The sequence below is a fragment of the Crinia signifera genome, chromosome 1 (genome assembly GCF_055691185.1).
Source record: "Crinia signifera chromosome 1, ASM5569118v1, whole genome shotgun sequence".
NCBI lineage: Eukaryota > Metazoa > Chordata > Amphibia > Anura > Myobatrachidae > Crinia > Crinia signifera.
Window position 1 is genome coordinate 265,306,457 of NC_139217.1, and position 22,036 is coordinate 265,328,492.

A 22,036-nucleotide genomic window follows, 5' to 3' on the forward strand; every position below is an offset into this window, starting at 1 on the left:
AGGCCTTGCAGCTCCAAACTTACTTCACAGCAATAGGATCACTCACAATCTTTCCACATGGCTGGACACTGTTGTCCGAGAGATAGAAATTGAGTTCACAGGTGAAATAAATATATATTAAAGTTCTTGTTTTGATCTGACACAAATACATTTAATGGGTCCTGCAAACATGACCTAGCTGTCAACCTGAGCACAGCTCACCCTACAACACGCATTCCTCTTCCGAGTGTGAAATATCTCATTTTATGCGATGCGCAACTAATAATAGCTTGGGATTTATCAATTTTATTTTTTATATATATATATATATATATATATATATATATATATATATATATATATATATATAATTATTTGGCTTAACACAAGAATTTTTGGGGCTGACTCTTTTCTTAAAACACTGTTGTGTTTTTTTTAATTAGCTGATTCACTAACACCAAGCTAAATTCAAATTCAGCACTCGGGGAACATCATTACTGCAGATCAAAAGGAGGCATTAATGATGCAGAAAGGTGCAGCAGTTTGGCAAAATTAAATAATTTACATGGCTGTGTATGGAGGGTCCCCAAAGGGTTTATTCCAGGCTTTCTTTAAGATTTCTACCAACCCCCTCCCCCCCTACCCAGTTACACATCTTTGTGCAGGCCCGCTCCTCTCTGAATATTTCTCTGCTACTTATAAAATCCAGCACCCTGCTGCTTACACTCTGATTCCCAGTCCTCTGGGTAAGCGTCTCCCCACGGTATCACTTCTCTACGCTCACTAGTTTTGCATTTTAGGGCTAGAATTTTCATTCAAAGGTTAATCATTTCAACTAAATATTCTGTTCTGATTAGCGGCTGGCCAGAGGTGTTCTCCAGACATATTTTGCCATACTTAGTACATACTGTATATGCCTCCAGAGCTTCAGTAGGAAAGAATAGTAATGTTTGTTTAAATACAGATCTTTAGCACACATATTAGGAGGGGTCTGTGGGGGTCAGTGGTTATAGTTGTGAATAAAGATAGACACAGCCCATTATTAGAGTTTGCTAAAATGATTTAAAGCCTGCATAAGAACAATGCAGAAAGAAAAGATAGTAATAGAGGAGGATAGATCGTTTTTTCACTTTGCCATTTCCCTATTACTGCAAACACCAATACAGCAAAAGAAAGAAACAAAGGAAGGAGAAGCCCCCTGGTGATTAAACAGCTTCATCCCTGGATCAGATCCAAAAACAAGTAAACTAGCCAGGCACAAGTGCCCATCAGGAGGCATTTCAGGATGGAGTCCAGCAGGTGACAAAGTGTAAGGTGACAGGATGACAGTATACGGATGCGTGCAAATGGGGGGGTTAATTTCTGGTAAATGAACAGTACCAGGAGCCGTCCTCTGACCCCATGGGGAATCTTCGTTTGTCAGGCTCAAGTGTATAAAACATAATCATCAGTTTTAAGAGGAGCGAGGCATAGAAGGGAGCATAGGGGAGAGAGTGGAGATGAAATTGGAGGAATCAGGTGCTTGTCTGTGTCCTTTTTTACAAGAGAGCTGAGAAAGAGATGCTCAGGTTGTCAGATGGAGCTTGCAGTAACGAATGCCCCTAATGAAGCACCCAATTAACTGGGATCGGAGCCTTAATAGTAGCTGACGGAGCTGAAAGCTCTGAGTAGTCAATTGTCAAGTTCAACATCCCTTTGGAGTGAAATGTGGTGAAGCTCCATTCATCTCTGTCAGGAAAGTAAAGTCCAAAATATTAACTCTCCCATTGCCTCCTCAGTACCATATCTGCTCCCTCCTTGTGCAGGTGACAGGCCAAAATGAGCAAAACTGTATGGTGGTTTGTGTTGCTGAAATTGGCATATTCTTTTACAATGGTTTCTGGAATTCAGCTACATTTACTGTATATAAACAAAAACGCCACAGCACATGCTTACACTTTTCAGAAGTTTCACATTTTCCTTAATGCTGTATGGATAAGGTAATATACAGTGGGCAGTATTCAATGCTTTTCGCGAGCTGCGACAACGAGCAGTGCTGACTGCTCGCTGTCACAGCTCACATGGTCAGTATTCAACTGACACCCCTGGGTTTTTACAGCGACATGTAAACGGCGTGTGCGGCTGCTAAAACAGCGAGGCTCGTGGCTAAATGCAGCGGGCTCCCTGTATTAGCCACAAGCCTCACCATTTGGGGGACAGCGAGGATTCCCCCAGAATGTTGAATACGGTGAGCGGCGAGGGTTGCTGGATTGAATACGGCCCAGTGTCTTGTTTTAAGGTATGAAGGTGCTTACATCTAAAGCCTTAATGTTACTAAATAACATATCATATATGTCCACTCCAGCTTTCTGATATTGTGTTATTAATTCTCTGAATATTCCAAATAATAAACAGGATTGTATTTAAAAATATTTTAAATCTTTCCTGAAAAAAAAAAGTTGACAATTCTCTGAACTTCCATTTTTTAAAATCAATAAAAAAATTACCAGATACAAGAAGATGACAAAAGTTGTAGTGAATATATAATAAAGATGGATAATTGTCTAGTAGTCATATCGATTATGGGATAAGCAATTGACACTGTCTAGCTCAGCAGTTACGGGATCGACCACTCTTGGTCAAAGGCATGTAGTTAGACGCCTAAAGATAGTCGAAGGGATCTAAATTGACACTGATGGGAGTTAGATGCAAGAAGGAGATAGACAGAGACAAGGTAGACAGTCACCATGAGTTTTATCAGTTTTTTTTTGGTGCCGAATGTCATAAAAGTCCCCGTGGACACTGTATACGTGCACAGTGTCCTCTTGCAAAGCTCGCTGCGCTCGCCATGCTTCGGGACACGTGGTGACCATCGACCTTGGCTTTATCAATCTCCTGCTTGCGTCTAACTCATGCCACTGTTGCTATAGACCCCGTCGATTATCTTTAGGCATCTAACTAGATGTCTTCGACCGAGAGTGGTCGATCCCAGAGCTGTCTATCTAGACAGCGTTGACCTGTTGTCAGTTTTTTCTTACATTATTTGGCATAATATAGCAATGCAATATTTTGGTTTGCTTATTTCATTTATTTATGAAATATATTGATTTTTGACCTGGTAATCAGTCAGAAATTATATAAAACAGTGACATTTGTAGAACTTTTTTTTTAAATTAAAGTCTCACATGATTTAATTCATATCCTGAACTCCATTCAACGTAAGAAATAACGACAGACTACAAGATTGGCAGTAAAAGGGATCATCTTTTTTTTTTTTTTTTAAGGATGGTGGCGATGAGAAGAATGGGCCAACTGCCCATAAATAGACACGAATGAGGCCACTTTCCCAACATTCTTGTCAAACTAAAAGGTCATCTACCCAACCCAGGTGACCATCATAACAGGCCAACTGTCCCATTGCTAGTAACAAGATGCTAACCCATCCAGTGAAGAAAGACAACTCACCTGGACTAATGGTGTTCCTTATTGATTTTGATCTCATGCCTAGTGACTTCTTGCAGGGTAAGAGACTGCACACAACCTAAAAATCGAATTGTTCTGAACCTGGCCACACTACAACAACTAAAAACTGACATAACACAGCACACAACTAGTGTGAGAGAGTGGTCAATGGTCAGATGAAAGAGAGGCTTCCTCCCTGAAATTCACAACTGAAGAGTCCTTAGAAGCCCACCTACAACCAAAAGGGGGAAAATCCCATTGGCTGCACAGATAAACTCAAGCCCTCCCCAAATGAACTCTGGTGTGTGTCAAGGCTGTATGAGGAGTGCACAAGCCTGAAGGTTTATGACACTACTGTCATATCAAATGCCCTTTATCTTAGTGGAATCATGTAGGACTAAATGTTGTGCATGGTTTTATGTTGTAAAACTGTGTTGGCCAACACACCTTTTTTCTATGGCAGTTCATTGGATTACACTCTATAATTGACTTGAGTAGTCTAAGATTTTCTTTAAAGTAATTTCCTCATAGATTATTATGGTGTCAAACCCTGCGAATTTTTCTGGCACATATTTTTTTGTGTGTGCTTTATAGCTGGGACAGTAGAGACCAGTTTTACATGAAGTGTTATAGCATATTTGAGAAATAAAGCAACACTTATTTTATATATACAGCAACCATGAAACAAGATTAGATATTATTTTACCTGTAGGCAACAACATTGAAAACGCATTTTTCCCAATTTTACAGTGGTGGTAGATGATTGTATATGATTTATTTTCTGAATGTCTTTTATTTTCTAAAATCATTGTCATAGTATTACACACATCGCAGCAACATAAGACTCAAAGAACTTAGTAGGCACATGAGCTACATAACTGTGACTCTTTTGCTGTGGACAATAAGCGTACTTATAACAACAGCCAGGACTAGGCGTTACTATGGAATAGGTACAGAAGAGTTATAAATGTCTTGCCAAATTCAATCTGGTTAATTTTCTAGCAGAATTCTGTCTGTGTATGGTTTGGCATATGACATTTTTTAATAGCTATCCATATTTCGTATAGGGTAAATAAATGGTATTTTATGATTTATTGTGTGTAATCTACCCTTGTGTAAAGCACCGTTGCATTTCCATCACATCACATTGCTGGTATTGTTGGCAGTGTGAGTGGCAGTATTTTGGCATACACTCAAATCGTCCATGCACAGAGCCGTGTGAGAGCTGAGGGTTTTGGGTGCGTCTCCTCTACCAGCCATTGTTATTCATGCTCTTCCATCACATAGCACAGTGACCAGTCGGTCCATGGCTGAGCTTATTGCGGTTATAATCTTTCTTCCAGTACCTGCTGCGTACACAGCTGCCAAACTGTGTTCTCTTTCAAAATCCACCTGTTTAATCTGGTGCTCCAGTACGTGCTGATTTCTATTCATGTGGTGTCCAGTATTTTGGATGTTTGACTTAAAACGTAAAATGACTGTAAATTACAGTATTTCTGCTCTAATATTTTACTGTTGTTACTGTGTGTAGGACATCTGTGCTGTAAGCCAAGGACTGGCCGCGGAGTCATTTAATTTAACAAACAGAAAAACTATTGAAAATGCGCAAATCTTAAGATAACAAGTGAAATGCACTAAGGCTGTTTATGTGCTTAAATAAAAATAAAAAATTCTGGGGAACTATTGAGTTTTCCATATATCAGACTATTGGAGAAGATTTTCTGTTCCATATAAAAAGTATAAAAAAATCTGTAATTATTATAAATGAATAATTGACAAACATTTATGAAATCACATATTTAGATTTATGCATGCTTTTGCCACCTTTTCTGTTTAATTTACACAATAATTAGATTTTAATTTAAAGATAAAACTCACTCAGTAGCTGTTAAATTGCTATATAAATAAAGTGTAAATTACCTGGTTCAGTATTTTGAAAACAATTTGGGTTTTTGCTGAGACTTGTGTTAAGTAGAGACAATATTATTTGAGTAACTCGAACCAAAGTCATCAATGGTAACCTTGGTGCGGGTTTGAATTTCAGGTGTAGTAATCTTTTTTTTTTATATATATATAAACTTATATATTAGTTCTCATTAAAAAAATAGACGATATGGTACTTGCACAATATAAAATTAATAGCACGGATGTACACGATTTTTCAACAAAAAAAAGTTAATAGTGATACCTTGCCCTCGCATCTAAATAAAGTAATAAATGTGTTTTGGTTCCTGACCCTGGAATATTATAGGAATAATATAAAGTAGAGGTCACCAAGGTATTCTGTGACCATATGAAAACCAAAGGTTGTGTCATTATTGCAAGTTTTCAGAATGTTTTATTAATTAATGTGGAATAGGTGACATTACAACTCACCAAGTCTAATAGATTACATCACAACTCATAGTTTATACTGATATATATTGTACACATGTATTAACATCATTTGTATGTAATTAGTAGCAGTATCCTATTGCTGGCGCTAATTTACTGCATGGCAAAAACAGGCTTTTTAGAGTGATGGTGTTATCAGTTTTTTTTTTCAATTACATTCTGTTTTTACTTTGCGGTAAATTATCCGTTTTTTTGTGGGCGATAAAATATGAGATCTGCGATAAGGACCCATTTGTTATCATGGAAAATGGGGGTGATAGGATCAGTTATTGGGAATTCTACTACCAAAGCAACATACTATACTAATACACTATCCTAGGTTGTGCATTTCTCTATGTGGGCAGAAGGATAATCATTTGGTGAAAGGGAAATCAGTTTCATGTCTAAAAGGCAAAACATTGTTCTAATATAAAACTAATCAGTATCTGTTGCCAAATCTATAACTGAATACTTTAAGACATATATATTAATTACAGTATAATAACTGAAAATCCCCATTGTCCGCCAATTAGCTTTCTTTTTTTAAATACATTTTGCAGTATAATTTCTTTTAAACCTTTTTGAAATTACATGTAAAATGGAAATTTATGGAAACAAGCCGTGGGCAGCAGAACAGAATTTGTGCATGTTTGTCCTGGCACTCAATGACTTTTTGTAGTTTTAGAATCAATAAACAGTAAGTCAATTATAAAGTAAAACAATTTTCTAGAGCAGAAAGGAATTCAGAGTCATAAGTGGGCTGCAAATAGGGGGAGAAAAAGCAAATAATATTTAAATTGCTACACAAGTGAAATTATGGCCATGTTTTCTTGGAAGGAGGGCGGCGGGTGTAAAATTGCTAAATGGCGTGGTATTTCTGAACCTGTGACAGAGATGTTCTCCAAAGTGCTCTGTAATTACACCTTGTCTTGTGGACAATGGTACTGGCTGATTAGATCCAGCTCTGGGAGTGCTACCTTCAGCAGGGCCTCACTGAGATAAATAGCATGTTCCCAGAAGCATCTAAGCATGCTCTTGATGAATATTTGTATTTGAGTATGAAGGACGCCACTTCGAGTTCTTTAAAATACAAACTAAAACTTTAAATGTACAATTATACACATTCTCTGTGAAAGGGACAAATAGATGTTGGCATATGCATGCAGTTTGGCTTGGAATAAGAATGGTGCAGCCAATCTGTCACAAGGAGCATTTTATAAATATGTTCCTGTAGTTACCTTGATGCTCCTATGTCTTATTGCATCTACTATACCTGTAGAATGTACATTTTGGTCTTCAGGCATATGAAGATATTAGAGTCCATCTAAACCCAATCCGGGCATGAGGCCATCTTCTGAGTTTTAAACGGTAGTCTTGGCACTCATAATATTCTATATATCTAAGCCTTAGGCTGCAAGTACCTGTAATCCTCCTTTCTGCCATGATCTGGGGCTCCACAACCACAAATGCACTTTTCCCACTTATCATTTGAAAGTCTATTAGTAAGCAAACACTGCAGTGTACCAATGATCTTTCAGCATAGAGGATTGCATCGGATCGGGAGATTTATGGAGTGGGGTTGCCACTGAAATTACTGTAAAGGTACTGCATATTAAATAATAATAACATAATAATCATTATTATAAAGGGTCCTTTCATTGGACTTAGTACTTGTATGGAAATATATTCAATTTATTCAACTTCACAGACATGCACTCAGGGTCTGATCTGGTAACTAGCGAGGCAGCTGTCCTTCTAAATCCTCTGGTTTCCTTGTATAAGTTCCCTAACATAGCATATCTTGTACTAGTCACATTCCATTTCCTTCGGTCTCATAGGTCTACTTATAATATTGATCATTTAATTTTTAAGAGCAGATCCCATAGGGGTGGGAAAATAGCCCTCTGGTGGTCCCCAGCCAGTCATCCAGAGCCAGGGATTCTGTTGCACTTGGTCCTAAACAAATTACAAGGTGTCTGCTATCACGGATATATATCTTCACACCAAGAGCTGACAGCTTTAATGAAGCAAGGGACACACATCAAATCCCACACAAAATATTTCTTTAGCATGTGTAAAAGAGGCAGATGCTGGCTCTATCACTAAGGTCATCTGTAGAGAAGCTGAGGGGCTCCAGTAGTGTAATTTGTGATGACGTTTAATCAATAGTTCATACTGTACTTTATTGCACAGTCCTGGGGGCTCTATTTATTTTGTGAGCCATCCAAAACCAATACTGCTCAATTAAACTTCTGTGGTGCAACAGTAGCTCACACCCTGATATTCTGAGCAGAGGCTTTGCCTGCACTGTGGTCTGAAGGAACAGAAAACTGCAGACCACTGCCATATTAACCCTTTATCTCCCGGACAAACCAGCCAAGCTTCACGGAAAGACAAGACGCCAGTCTGAATCGTGTCGGCTAGCATTAGTAATCCAAACCAAACCTTTTTTTGCTGCAGCATTATTTGAAGCTTAAGATCTCTTGTGCGATATGATGGTGATGTACACCATCCTCTCTATTTTTGCAAAGGGAACGTCCTTTGTTGGGATGCCCTATTCCCCCTGTTTAACAACAGCCTGCTTGTGTATTGCATCTCTGAGATAAAAACAATTCATTCACAGGGAAAATCCTATCAGTAATCCATCCAAGGGGACATGCGGTATCCCGTTCCTCTGGATATGAATGGACTGGTAGAAGGAACAAGAGATCTCTCAGATAGAGAACCCTATCTGAGCAGAAAGTGCTGTGGATGTGCATTACTCATTCAGCAGCAGATAAATAGAGACTGGCAGCTAAATGGTCCTCAACAAAAGGCCATAGAAATTTCAGCTATTTCCTATGTTCATCTTGTGTTTTACATGAAGCTGAAATGAAAAAGTCTTAGGGCAAAGGTGAGATGCTGTGGATGCACACTATGAATACACTTCTGATCTGTACATACTGACATAAAGTTGGGATCACTAGGAAACACTGACGCACCCGCCTGGACTATCTAGTCTTTGTGCTTCCTGTGAGTGAGAAGCCCAGCGTGACTGTAGCTTTATTACGGTCATCTGTGTGATTTGTCTTTGAGCAGGAACATGCAGTTGGACAAAATCTCTGTCTGGAGACCAAGTTTCTTTCAGCCTCTAACCTGTATTTATGATTTTTTTTTTTTTTTTACATGGCTGGAATGCTGAACTCTCCAATTTTAAATTGTTACTAGGATACATTTCATCCCATGCATTACCTGCATTTGGTTTCCATCATTTAATAGCAAGACTTTATATGATAGCAATAGTAAGAATTTATGTGATATTTTATTACTACGGCAAGGCACAGATAAGCAAAAGACCCCCCCCAAATTCCGATGAGATAAAAAGGATCCACTTAATTTCAGAGTAAATATGTTCCCGTAAATATATTGTGCAACCACCCATTTTATCTGCTTTCATCTGTTTCCCAATGTGTACAATTTACAATATCTAATAAAGGGTAATTTAACAAATTTGTCAGTCTGCAAGGAGCTCTGAGTTTTTGATTTAAATGCAAATTATTTCTAATCCTTGCTCTTTGCCTTCTCTTTAATATGAAGAGTAGTTTTGAAAAGGGCCCCGGTAAATTGTTCTCTTGTATTAATTTTACATTCTAAAAGTTACCTTGCCAGGGGCAGGGTTGGCACTACTGGATTGAGAGGATAAAAAGGAACTGCCCTTAATTAGTGTTTTTCCCTGTGTGATCAGAGAGCTGAGGAGGGTAATAATGAGATGGGAGGTTCATTTCAGATATACTGTAGTCAGGCTGGTTGAAGCTCCCTTCCTGCTCTTGTACCAGTCTGTGTGCCTGTGCCCCTTTGAATGGGCACTCTTTCCTCCCCAAAGGCCCAGGGCTGATGACACTTCTATTCACATGTGATTGATCACACATCTGCATAGACTCAGTTCAAAACAGCCGTGATGCTTTCATTTTTATTATTCTTTTTTACCCAAGTTCCACTCTTACAGATATTTCTGAGAGTATTTGGAATGCTGGAGACACCGCAGAGATGCTTGCTGAGAGAATTGTTATGAACTGTTACATGGACATACTGTGAGTGATGCATTACAAGCTACAGTGTATGCACGGAACACTGTCAGACAAATGGATAATGTCAGGATATTCTTCTTTTTTGACTAACTACATTTTAATATAATGTTAATGGTTATATAAATGGTGGTGCTATGGGGTGGTGTGAGGATTACTCCGGTACGTGGTGTGACTGTAGTGTTGGGAACATTGTAATTATTACTGTTTCGCGGTGGGAGGGGGAGCTTTGTGAAAATCACTCTATCTGCTTCATTGTATAGTAATAATGTACTAATAAATGATAATAATAGTGTATAAATACAATACATAAATAAAGTCCACAAGAACAATATTTTGAACATTTTCAATTGTACAGTGATATTATAATCCCTAGCTCTTCAAAGTGCAAATCATATAACAGTAATATCATGAGTATTATAACAAATAAGCCATTTCATCCCACAAGTAATGAAATATTATTCCCATTCATTTTTTTATTCTTTTAAATGTCTACATGGTAATTTCTAGGCAACATAAGCGATACAGAGTGCATAGACAAGGCATATGAAAGTATCTATTGCAGCTATAGCATTAGGCGGGTCCTTATAGTCATATCTATTGGTATTTTGTGCCTTTAAAATGTTGCATCTGCTCTCAGTCTCCCCATCTGTATTAGATGCTGCAGTATCTGCTCACACTATCAGGCTGCATTTCCAGGGGCCATCAATATGATCCTACCCATCGTGCTGAATTGCCACTTACAGGCCCAGTAGGACTCTCTTTGTTAGCTGGAGCAATCTCCATTTAAATAGAGATCAGACGGATGAATTCTTCACATGGAAGAGAGACACAAGTAACTTTTTGGCATAAATGTTTCAGAGAGGTGATAATCCACAGCTCCGTGCTGTACTCAGGTACAGGCATTACCAAAAGTGCCTGTTTGCAGAGTGCGCTCAGGCCTATTGAAGCGTATAAAATTAGGCAAGCTGCCAGTCTTGCCCCTTGCATCAGATGACTTTAATAATGCTCTTGGGATTTTTTATTGTTACAGAAAAAATGTGGCTTATCTAGTAGTTGACTTGTGAATGGCGAATTGCTAATTTCTTGACCACTATTCTTCATATTGGGCGCAGTGATGCAGAGCCTCTCCTGTCACTCTTCATTCTGTTCCAGAGTTTTGACTACAACAATTATATTAATAATATAAATAGGATTTTTATAAATATTCCTTTGTATTATTTTGTAATAATTGTTTTAGTCAAAACTATGGAGGTCATTCTGATTCATCCTCACCATTGCAAATTCGCAATGGTGAGAGATGTGGATGGCTGGCGCATGCGCATATTCACTTACACGCATGCCATCTGTTGACGTCACGACTTGTATAGTCGCCGGCCCGTTTGCACAGATCAGTGGGGGCGTGGGGCTGCAGACTCCAATCACGCCCATGGGAATGCCCAGCGGGCGTCCCCATGAAAATGCTGGGCGTTCCCATGGTAATTCGTCCATGATGCGGCTGGCGGGCAGCTGATATCACCAGATGACAGCTGCCTGTCCTATTCCCATAACAAGGCGCTATATATATATGTCACCAGAGAGTGACTTAGATTTGCCAACGCCTTAGAAATCATTTGATGGTCAGCAAATCTTGCTGTAATATTTGTCGCACATCACTGATTGTCCAAATCAGCAGTTACTGTAGATGTAAAAATCGAAATGATGCCGCAAGAAGCTTATACAGTATTTTATACCAGTCATCCATTGCACACTTAGTATATGCTTTAATGAAGACTTATATCTGAAACTGACATATTCTATGCACTACCTGGGTCAAAGTTAGGTGTATGGTTTCAAAAGTAATTGCTTTTGTGTTGTGTTCACCTACTGAATTTTTGTACACAGTTCAATGGGAAGCTGCCTCCATGGCCACTGCGGTTGCCATTACAAGATTCACCATCAAGCTCCGTGTGTTTTAAAGGACTTTGCGGTGTTGTAGACATTCATGAATTATTCCCCATGCTTTACAGCTGAAGTGTCAGTGACCCGGCCTTTGACTTCACAGAGGGGGTTCTGTCATTGTTTTGTCTTTAGTTGTTTAAGGAGAGACTGACAACTGACAAGCGTTCCTGTAGAGCTTCTCGCACTTGTCTCCCCTTGCAAACATATTACAACAGGCGTACCATTTACGCCTGTCAATCTAGTCAGAATATATGAGGGGGATGGAGTGCACAGTTTTGGAAGAGTGAATGCAGTTAATTCATTTCCTGTTTATATTTGCGTATAAATTAGACTAGCCCAGCAGTCAGGAAGGCATTAAGCACTGGTTCTAGTATGATAAATCCCAGTCTGTAGGTTTGGGGATTCACATCTACTCAGCGGTGGGTCATTTGTGACAGATTGTGCGAACAGTTTAAACATAAGTGACAATGCCTTTGCCTATATGTACCTGGTTATGTGATCAAATAGCATATTTGTATGGAAATAATTCCGTCATTTCCAGTGGTGGTTTCAGAAGTGGGGCTGCAGCACAGTCCAAAATTCAAATAGGGGAGACATACTAACTGCCAGCAAGTCAGGTTGGAATGGCAGTTGGTGTGCAACCTTGCACCCCCTCCGGTCCAGGGGTCATGTCAAAGAAGCATTGGATTGTACAAAAAATGGGAAATTGGAGTAGGAGTTACTGGCTATGCTAGAGATTAAGCACTAACACATAGAAAAGCTAGATGACTCCTGGTACTGTATGAAAACTAATCTCAGGTTCCTAAGCAGTGAGCAGCTCTATAGCCATAGGAGGCAAAAGCACTTTGTATTTAAGCATTCAGATGCCTCTAATTTTTCAAGACATCGGATTGGACATTTGCCACAGCCATATAGTGTTGGTTACCACAGTTTTTATCTTGCAGTTGTAAGGTGTCATAGACTCCTGTTACAATAACTGAAGGGAGGTTTTATGATATTATTTTCTGGACCGAATTAAGGCTGACCATGTAAACTTGTAATTGTTTACTGCAAGTGTAAGATTTTAACCACTAAACTGCGAATGCAGCCAGTTGGGCCTTTGTTGACATCGGGACAGATGTACTGTACTAAGCTTCAAAAAAATTATAAAGGGGAGAGTGATAAACAACCAGCTCCTAACTGCCATGCTACAGTCTGTGTTTGAAAATAACAGTTAGGAGCTGAGTGGCTGGTTGTTTATCAATATCCGCATTATCACTTTTTTGAAGCTTAGTGCATCGGGCCCATGGTCTCTTACCATGTGACCATGTGTACATGTGCTGAATAGATTTCCTCCTCCTTTGCTGGCACTGAAGTTGCAGTTTGTGACTGCTTACACTATTGGCAAAATCATGCCTCAGAAGATAAAGTGCAAGAAGGGTTAGGTCCACCTCTTAACCACTGTTTGGCTGATCTCTGCATTTGGAGAGTTCGGCTGCAGTAGGGAGTACTGTTCATCAGTCCCCCTTGTCTCACACTCCGATGTTCTTTGCAGAATCGGAAGTGGAAGTTACCTGGTGGGTAGGTATGCCAGATTGGGGAGGTTTATTCTGGTACTTGAGGTGGGGGTGGTTGGTAAAAATCCCCACAAAGAGAACTTAGTGGTCTTGAGAAAAGGGGGGAGGTGGAACCAATATCGTTTAAGGGGCAGACTAGATAGGCCAAATGGTTCTTCTCTGCCGTCAAATTCTACGTTTATGTTTATTTTGGCTCTTCCGAACAATATTGGTCAAAATATCAGCCATTGTGTATGCTACGAAAGACAAATATCGATGCACGGTCCCGCCGCTTTTTATAATCAAAGTTGTTTGTCGACTGTGAACTGTGAAGGCAGGTCATTTGCAAATGTCTTTCTCTAAAAGCTATAGGGTCTAGCTAGATTGTTCGTTGTTCATCATATTATTTAGTGTGTATGCACAATAATAATCTAGGACAAGGGAATTATTTGTTTCCCAATATCTTTCAGTGCATACTATACATAGTGTGTTTGCACCTTAAAGCTCCATGAAAGACACAATGGCATAACCATCACATACACATAGCTACTGTAATTTAAAAAAAAAAAAACATGTCAGCAAAAAGTTTCAAATTGTAAAACCCCATATTTGACTGAACAACTGCCCTTACTCTAGTTAAGACAAAGTTGATCTCATTATGAAGGAAAATCAAATAAATGCAAGTGGGCAACAATTGGAGTTGCTTTTACATACTGTAGGTTTCTTGTTCCGTTTACCTAGACTGGCAATCGGCAAACAAAGCAAAGCACAGGAATTGGCGTTTTCACACATGGTCACACTTGGATGCACTCATACAGTATTTCTTCATTGTGAGGAGGATTTCATGGGCACAGTATCATATACAGTAGTCCCATCTGTTACCCAAATTGGAGAGCCATTTTTTTTTCATAACCACCTCTGGTGCTTAAAATAAATGCTCAGGTAACTCATCCATAGACCTAAGGACGTGCTAATTTTCTGCTATATGTGCACAAATATTACTGAGCCAGACCTCACTAGGGGGTAGCTGTATGAAGCAGTGATAAGGGAGGAGAAGAGATAAAGTGCCTGGTACTTTATCAACGGCCAATCAGCTCCTGACTGTTAAGTTACAGACTGGGTTTAAAAAGTGACAGTTGGGAGCTGACTGTCCAGTAATAAAGTACCAGGCACTTTATCACGTCTCCCTTATTACTGCCTCATACATCTACCCCTAGTTTACTTGGGGGGTAAGTGAGACTATGAAGGAGTTGAATCGAAATTCACAACCTTAGACAATGTGGAAGATACAGTTATAAGTTGATAGAATCATTACTCTAGATTTTTGTAAAACAAAACTGAAATCCTAAAGGAGAAAGAAGTACCCATGCACACATTTCTGTGAGATCTGAATTCCCTTAAGGGCTCCTCTGGGGTTTGACAAGTAAATTTAAGCAATGTCTTCCAGCTCCATACAAACACGCCCACGCTACCTGTCCTAAAGGCAGCACACATATCCTGAGATCTCAAAGTATGTACACACTCCCAATTCCCACCAGTCATCTGTGTTCACTTCTCTGTTCTTTCATTGTCTCAGCCTGGAATCCATTCAGAAGAGCCCTGAGCAAAACATTTTATCCTAAGTGTACCAGCCGCTGCAGTGTGTAGTCAACAATTGTTTTTACAGGTAATTAGGGCGGATGTCTTCTCTACCTGTCAGAGGCTCAAAACAGAATTGTTGCGACAGGCCTGACACATCTCTGCCAGCGAGGCAGATTTATCCAACTGGAAGTGCAATGGGGAGAAACCTCAAATTAATTGGTGAGGAAGCCCTGCTGTGAAAAAAACGTCAACATCCCGCTCTGGGATTTTACAGGGGGACACAGAAATTTTGTCAAATTCATGCATGGAAAATCTTACAAGATATTTCAATTAATCCCTGTAAAAAAGGATAGGTGTGCACTTGGGAGAAAAATGTATGAGATTGCGACTGTTTCACTTCTCACCTTCATTGAGCAATGAGAAAAACCAAACAATTAACCCCTCTGTTTGTAAGGGTAAAATATATGAAATATTCATAGACTGATATGGGTGCTTCTAATATTCATGTGAAATTAATTCCTTAGGGCTATCTGTAAGCAGAAATGAGCATTTTCAAGAAAGCTGGTTTATGACAATACATTGCTGAGCTCGCAGTTGAGTCTGCGATTACTTCTCTGCAATAATATCTGCCGCTGTTTGCAGGGACCTGTGTGGTTTGCATTTTACAAATTACAGACAAGGCATCTTTTATTGGAAGTATTGTTCTTCCTCCAGTTAAAAGAAATCTGCTGTATTGTTTCAAATTAATGTACATGACTGCCATTAAATAAATAGGTCCACCAAGAAAGCCTATGCCTGCCTTGTTACCTTAGGGCCAATTTTTGCTTAAGATTCACATTTTCATACTGGGAAGAACTGGGATTGGCAATTGTACTCTCAGTACAGTGTAAGTGCTGCATAATGAGACGCGGACACATCTGTAGACTTGCCCTGTAGGAGTCATATTTCTTGTTCTAACAATAGGTAGCAATCACATGATAATGATGACTTTTGGTAGCAGTTGGATTTCTTGGTTAAATAATGACTTCCCCAGCGGTACTGAATCCATTAACATTGTGGCTATATTAAATGAAGTTGGTACATACACTGTACAGGTTACTAGGAAAGAAGATTCTGCTTTATTTTTAAATGGGTAAATAATGGATATTACTGTGTTATGACATGTCTCTTGTGTATATGACACTTTATTGCAGTGGCGAAACTTGTGAGTGGTTGTTCCAGGTGCAAAATATTTGGGCTTTCTATTCTCCACTCCAACTCAAGTTCACAATATGCCACACAGCAGTCCTCTGTGGACCTGGTGCCATGCGCCTGTTGCACCAATGGTAGTTCTACCTCTGCTCTATTGCATTTTGTGGTAGTGTACAATGCTTTTGTTAGGTGTAAGTACCTGCATTTGTGCACCTACATAAGTACTACTGATTTTTAACGGGGCTGGGAGAGAGATATCAAAGCTGGGAAATAGATAACGAGGAGAGAGATAAAGTACCAACAGTCTGTAAAAGAGTGACAGAGTACACAACAGGGGGTCAACCCCAAAATGGCATCATACATGGGGTCATGTTCTAGAGGAAGTTAGGTCACACCTCTTTTTTTAGCAATTGCAGGAGTCCTGTCTTCAAGATTCCAAATGCTGGGAGGTATAGTTAAGGGCCTTTAAATATAGACATTCCTAATACACTATTGTTTTTGTCAATGAAAATCTTTAGGCCAGATTTCTCTGAGTTATTTCATTCAGATTCAAATTATTAGATGCCTGCTGTTGATGTACTGCATTTGGCACCCAAACAAATGTACCTAATAATATGATTAGCAACCTATGTGGGTTTTTTTAAATAAATGTATACAGTATGATAGACTGTTGCTGGTTACAACATATCATTGATGTACAATATAATAGTATAGAATTGTTTCTCTTTTTTTTTACTAAACAATCCAATGTGACATCTGACATCCAGTTTTCTGTTCCTCGACATGGGAACCCCATCTAAGGTCTGCAACACTGAGCATTAAAGAAAGGTTTCACTCAGCACCACTCAACCATTAACCTGCATAATAACATTGCCACTTTTCCTGTTTCTTATCCATCACCTTTAAGACACTGAAAATAAAATGGGTATTTATTGTATTTTGCTCTTATATGAAAATATTACACTGTATAGTCTAGGCGATATACATTTGTATGATTAATCTAGCGCTTTTACCGGGTGGCATAAGTCTATACAAAGAATACATACAGTGTTTGTTGCAAATAGCAGTGGCTTGCTGATATTTATTGTTGTATGTTATATGATTAAAAGAAAGCTATTTCTTTTTTTACAACCCTGATTTACTTCCCGTAATGTACAGCGTGCATTTCCCGGCAATTGCAGATCTCATGAATAAACTTTACAAGACATGCAGTTTTGTAACATTGACCTGATTAGTAGTTCCATGCCAAGCCTGTTCCCCCGAGGACGGCCTGCCATACTATGCATGTGTTTCATCTGCAGCATTACAGACCTGATTTGGCTACGCACATTCCCATGTGTAGCTTTAGAATATGAAGCCTGCCTAAAAATAATAGCTTCTATTTCCGCAGTATTTCGACACTAAAAATATTTTGCATTGATGATTTGTGAAGCAGCCAGGACATATAAAAGAGACATCGCAATGGGAAAGAGAATAGAATTTGGAAGAAGAATCCTAATCCTCCTGAGCCAGTCTTACTTGGATCTAAGTAATCTGAAAAGCTAATAAAAGATCTCTATAGTACATGTTTAGTATTTTTTGTTCTACTTGAGGACTGTTGGAACCTTTAGAAAATGGGTGTTTTCGTTTATAACACTTAAGCGGACAATCAGGAAAGATGCTTAGGAATTGTTGGGGTGTGTTTGATGTGAAAATCCCAGATAGGGCTAAAAAAATTGTTTAAAAAAAAGTGAATGAGACTGTCTAATATTGCTATCCCTTTTCCTTAGGTTTCATCATGGTGACTACACTGTGGATGTGAGCATCAATGATTACCTGGATATTTACTGCCCCAATTACGAGATTCCACTCCCAGCAGACAGGATGGAGCGTTATATACTCTATATGGTCAATTTTGAAGGCCATGCCTCTTGCGACCATCGGCAGAAGGGGTTCAAAAGATGGGAGTGTAACCGACCAGATTCTCCCAATGGACCATTGAAGTTTTCAGAGAAATTCCAGCTGTTTACGCCTTTCTCTCTGGGGTTCGAGTTTCGTCCTGGACATGAGTACTATTATATTTGTAAGTATCAGTGGCTCCAAGGATCACATCATTATATTAATTGTTTATGTACAGGTAGTAGGCCTCATTTGTGAAATGCGCTAGTGGAGAAATGCTGCACACATTGTTATAACACTAGTTAACCTTAATGTTCCATCCAGTGCACTGCAAAGTGTATACCCGCCTGCTATCTGTTGTACTTTTTTTGGCACCCAAACAAAAGGCTAGGTTTCTGAATAGGCCTAATGCTGGCCACACATCAGACCAACTTTCCTCCAACCATCCAACTAGTTGCTTGGATGGAATAAAAATATGGTACTGGATGGGAGAAAATTTAATATTTACTTCAGAAATTTTCAAAAACTGAAAAAGGACAAGAACTGTCGCTCAGACACGGTACTGTAGTTGAACCTGTTTTAATTAAACAATTTGACTGAATGTTTTTGTCCATTTCCTGGGTTTGTGAGCACATTTCTAATTGTCCTTTGCTTCCATCCAGTACCAGATTTGTATTCCATCCAAGCAACTAGTTGGATGGTTGGAGAAAAGTTGGTCTGATGTGTGGCCAGCATAAGTCACATTAAGTTCAGCCTTTTAGCTCTTAATGATCACCCTACTTTAGTGGTTTTTGCCTAAAGACTTTAGTCTCATTTTTAACCAGAATTTGTCGTGAGTGAGGGTACGTTGGGGTTGTCATTATTTCCCTGAGCAATTTTGTGTTACAAGCTGTCATTTTTCATGCTGTATTGTCATAGAACATATAAACAGAATTCAAGGCATATAGGGCCTTATTGAGATCTGAGCTCAGTACAAATTTGTTTGGAAAATGGGCAAAACCAAGTGCACTGCAGGTGGGGCAGATGTAACATTTAATAATGCCACTGTATAGGTCATTGGTACGACCTCACCTAGAGTATTGTGTTCAGTTCTGGAGGCCATATCTCCAGAAGGATATAAATACATTAGAGACTGTACAAAGAAGAGCAACTAAAATGGTGCATGGCCTACATCACAAAACGTACCAGGAAAGGCTAAAAGATCTCAATATGTATACTTTAGAGCAGAGAAGGGAAAGGGGGGATATGATAGAAACTTTCAAATATATCAAGGGTTTTAACAAGGTACAGGTGGGAGACATTCTTCGCAGGAAGAGGAGCAAAAGAACACGAGGACATGCACTGAAACTAGAGGGAGGAAGATTTAGCGGAAATGTGAGGAAGAATTACTTCACAGAAAGAGTAGTAGATAAGTGGAATAGCCTCCCATCAGAGGTGGTAGACGCAAATACAGTAGTACAATTTAAACATGCTTGGGATTAGCATATTGATATCCTTACAAAAAAATAAGGATCAAATATGGTTTGAGGTAACATGTTTAAAAAAAAAAGGGGCAGACTAGATGGGCCAAGTGGTTCTTATCTGCCGTCAAATTCTATGTTTCTAACATGTATAGAGAGAGTTAGATTTGTAAGAGTTATTTTGTTTCTGTGCAGGGTAAATACTGGCTGCATTATTTTTACACTGCAATTTAGATTTCAGTTTCAGCACACCCCACCCAAATATAACTCTCTCTATACATCTGCCCCACCTGCAGTGCACATGGTTTTGCCCATTTTCCAAACAAATTTGTACTGAGCTCAGATCTGCATAAGGCCCATAAGGTCATCACAGCAAATCTTGAATAATTTTGTTCTTGTAAATGAGGCCCCAGGGTTTCCTCTAATTTAGAACTGCATACAAAGTCAAAGGTGCAGGTGCACAAATTAAACTCCCAATCTAAAAAATAAAATTTTGCATTTTTAGCGAGGTTCTTCGCTTATTTATGGCCATAAGTAACGGCTTGCCCACCGCGTCCAGGTGACCTCATTAGTCGGGCAAGTCCCTAACATTTTGGGGGGTACAAATCTAGGGTACCCCAAAATGGTGCAGCCGAGTGACCCCAGGGCAACACAAGACTGAAAGAAATATATAGTGAAACAAAGTGAGGATAGGTTAGTGAGAGAGGCTGCTAAAGATAGCAGGGGTAAGTAAGTGAGAGGTAAAAAAATGAGAGATAAAGTAGTGAGAGGTAAAGGTGAGAAATGAAATACATTGAAATAAAACACACAATAGGGATGAAAGTGAATATGAAAATAAGTGTTCATTTGTGTTGCTCCTGAGGCCAAACAGCCACACCAGTCCAGGGGGGCCCACAACCCAGAAATGCACCCCCCCATCTGATAATCCATTAAACATTTGTGCAGGTCTCACCTTGCTCTGCATGCAGTCTAAGAAATGTCAGGAACCTAATTAACACCAATATATAGGACAGGTGGGCGTGGGTGCTACCACCAGGCGCAGAAGGGGTCTCTGGCCTTCTAATGTGTATGGAAATACACGGCATTAGATATACAGGGGTGGGGTCCTGGGGTGCACACCAATTGAGAGGTGCGACCCTGCGGAGACCTTTCAGTAGAACTGCATACAAAGTCAAAGGTGCAGGTGCACAAATTAAACTCCCAATCTAAAATTTTTTTTAGATTGGGAGTTTAATTTGTGCACCTGCACCTTTGACTTTGTATGCAGTTCTACTGAAAGGTCTCCGCAGGGTCGCACCTCTCAATTGGTGTGCACCCCAGGACCCCACCCCTGTATTTCCTCTAATTTATCAGCTGCCTGGACACACTGGGATATTAGATCAGATTAACAAAAATTATTATTTGTTATTACCTTACATTAGAGTTGCAGGCAAACCAGGCTAATCTGAATACATATAAAATTTATAGTCATACTACATGCATAAGTAGTAATTACAGTTCTGCTGTTCAGAGCAATAACAGGGCTTTTCAGTAAACTTTTGTTGCCCGTGCCACATAGGTACATGACATCGTACCAAGGTGGCAGGGAAGAACCGATATTCGCTGAGCATCCTCAGGATTCTCCTGGGGGCTGCAGTATGCATGACTAAAGCATCCAAACAAAGCATTCTGCATCACAGTAGCAGGGATATTGGCTGCAGAGTGCAGTTCCGGGCACATTTCTAGTCAGGTGCAGGGACCAGATGTGAGGCAGTGATGGTTAAGGACTAGTAGGCAACACTCACACACCCCTACTTGCAGCAATGCTGGTCATTCTGCTAAATGTTTCATATGGGCCCAGAGTTACATGCCCAGTTTCACTGCTACAAAAAGAATACAAGTACAATACCATTCAAATGTCTATTTGTCTTTCCACAAGAAATCTAATGGATGTGAAAGTACTTAGTAAGAGATCCTAATACGATTAGCACATATAATTATGCAATTAGAAAAGCACAGCTGTACCATTCACACAGAAAAGATGCCCATGTTTATTTCATTTTTGTTCCTGTAGCCGCTTGTTATGTGGTATCTAAAGAGATAACTTGGCACTGGTGGTATACACAGGAAACTAGATATAAAGTTATGGTAATAATGCTCAATATTAACAGAAACACCAATAATTATGGAAATTCGCTGCCTTGCGAGTCCATCAGACGCTGCACGCAGTGACGGCATCCCCCCCCCCCCCCTGCTCGCACGAGCCAACGCACTGGCTAGGAATGGATGATTTACGTAATCATCCATTCGCAGGCAGGGAGAAATCATTTGATGGTCGCCGACCTTCGAATGATTTTGCCAGTGCTCCCAGTTCAGAGACACCTATATAGTCACTCTGAACTGCGGGTGCCCTGTGCGAGGACAGGGCAGGCAGCTGACATCCGGTGATGTCGGCAGCCCCCCCCCCCCCCCCGCATGTCCATCACTGACTCATTATCCAGAGAATGCTCAGCGTTCTCATGGGAATGCCCATGAAACTCTGGGTGTTCCCATATGCTAATATGGCTGGCCGGCACCCCCCGCCCTTCTCCGCCCCCCCTGCTCGGTGTGTAGG

General features: G+C 39.8%; 1 protein-coding gene across 3 annotated transcripts in view; it reads left to right on the forward strand.

Annotated features, from left to right (window-relative positions):
• The window catches only part of EFNA2 (ephrin A2), a 233,092-nt gene that overhangs the window by 186,419 nt on the left and 24,637 nt on the right, over nucleotides 1–22,036 (forward strand). For 2 of the 3 annotated variants that reach the window (XM_083182711.1, XM_083182730.1), the window contains exon 2: nucleotides 17,875–18,167. In XM_083182711.1, coding sequence (XP_083038837.1) covers nucleotides 17,875–18,167 — 293 coding nt within the window. Of the gene's footprint in view, nucleotides 1–9,588; nucleotides 9,864–17,874; nucleotides 18,168–22,036 lie in introns of those variants that run through there. The other variant, XM_083182721.1, reaches the window with a different exon arrangement.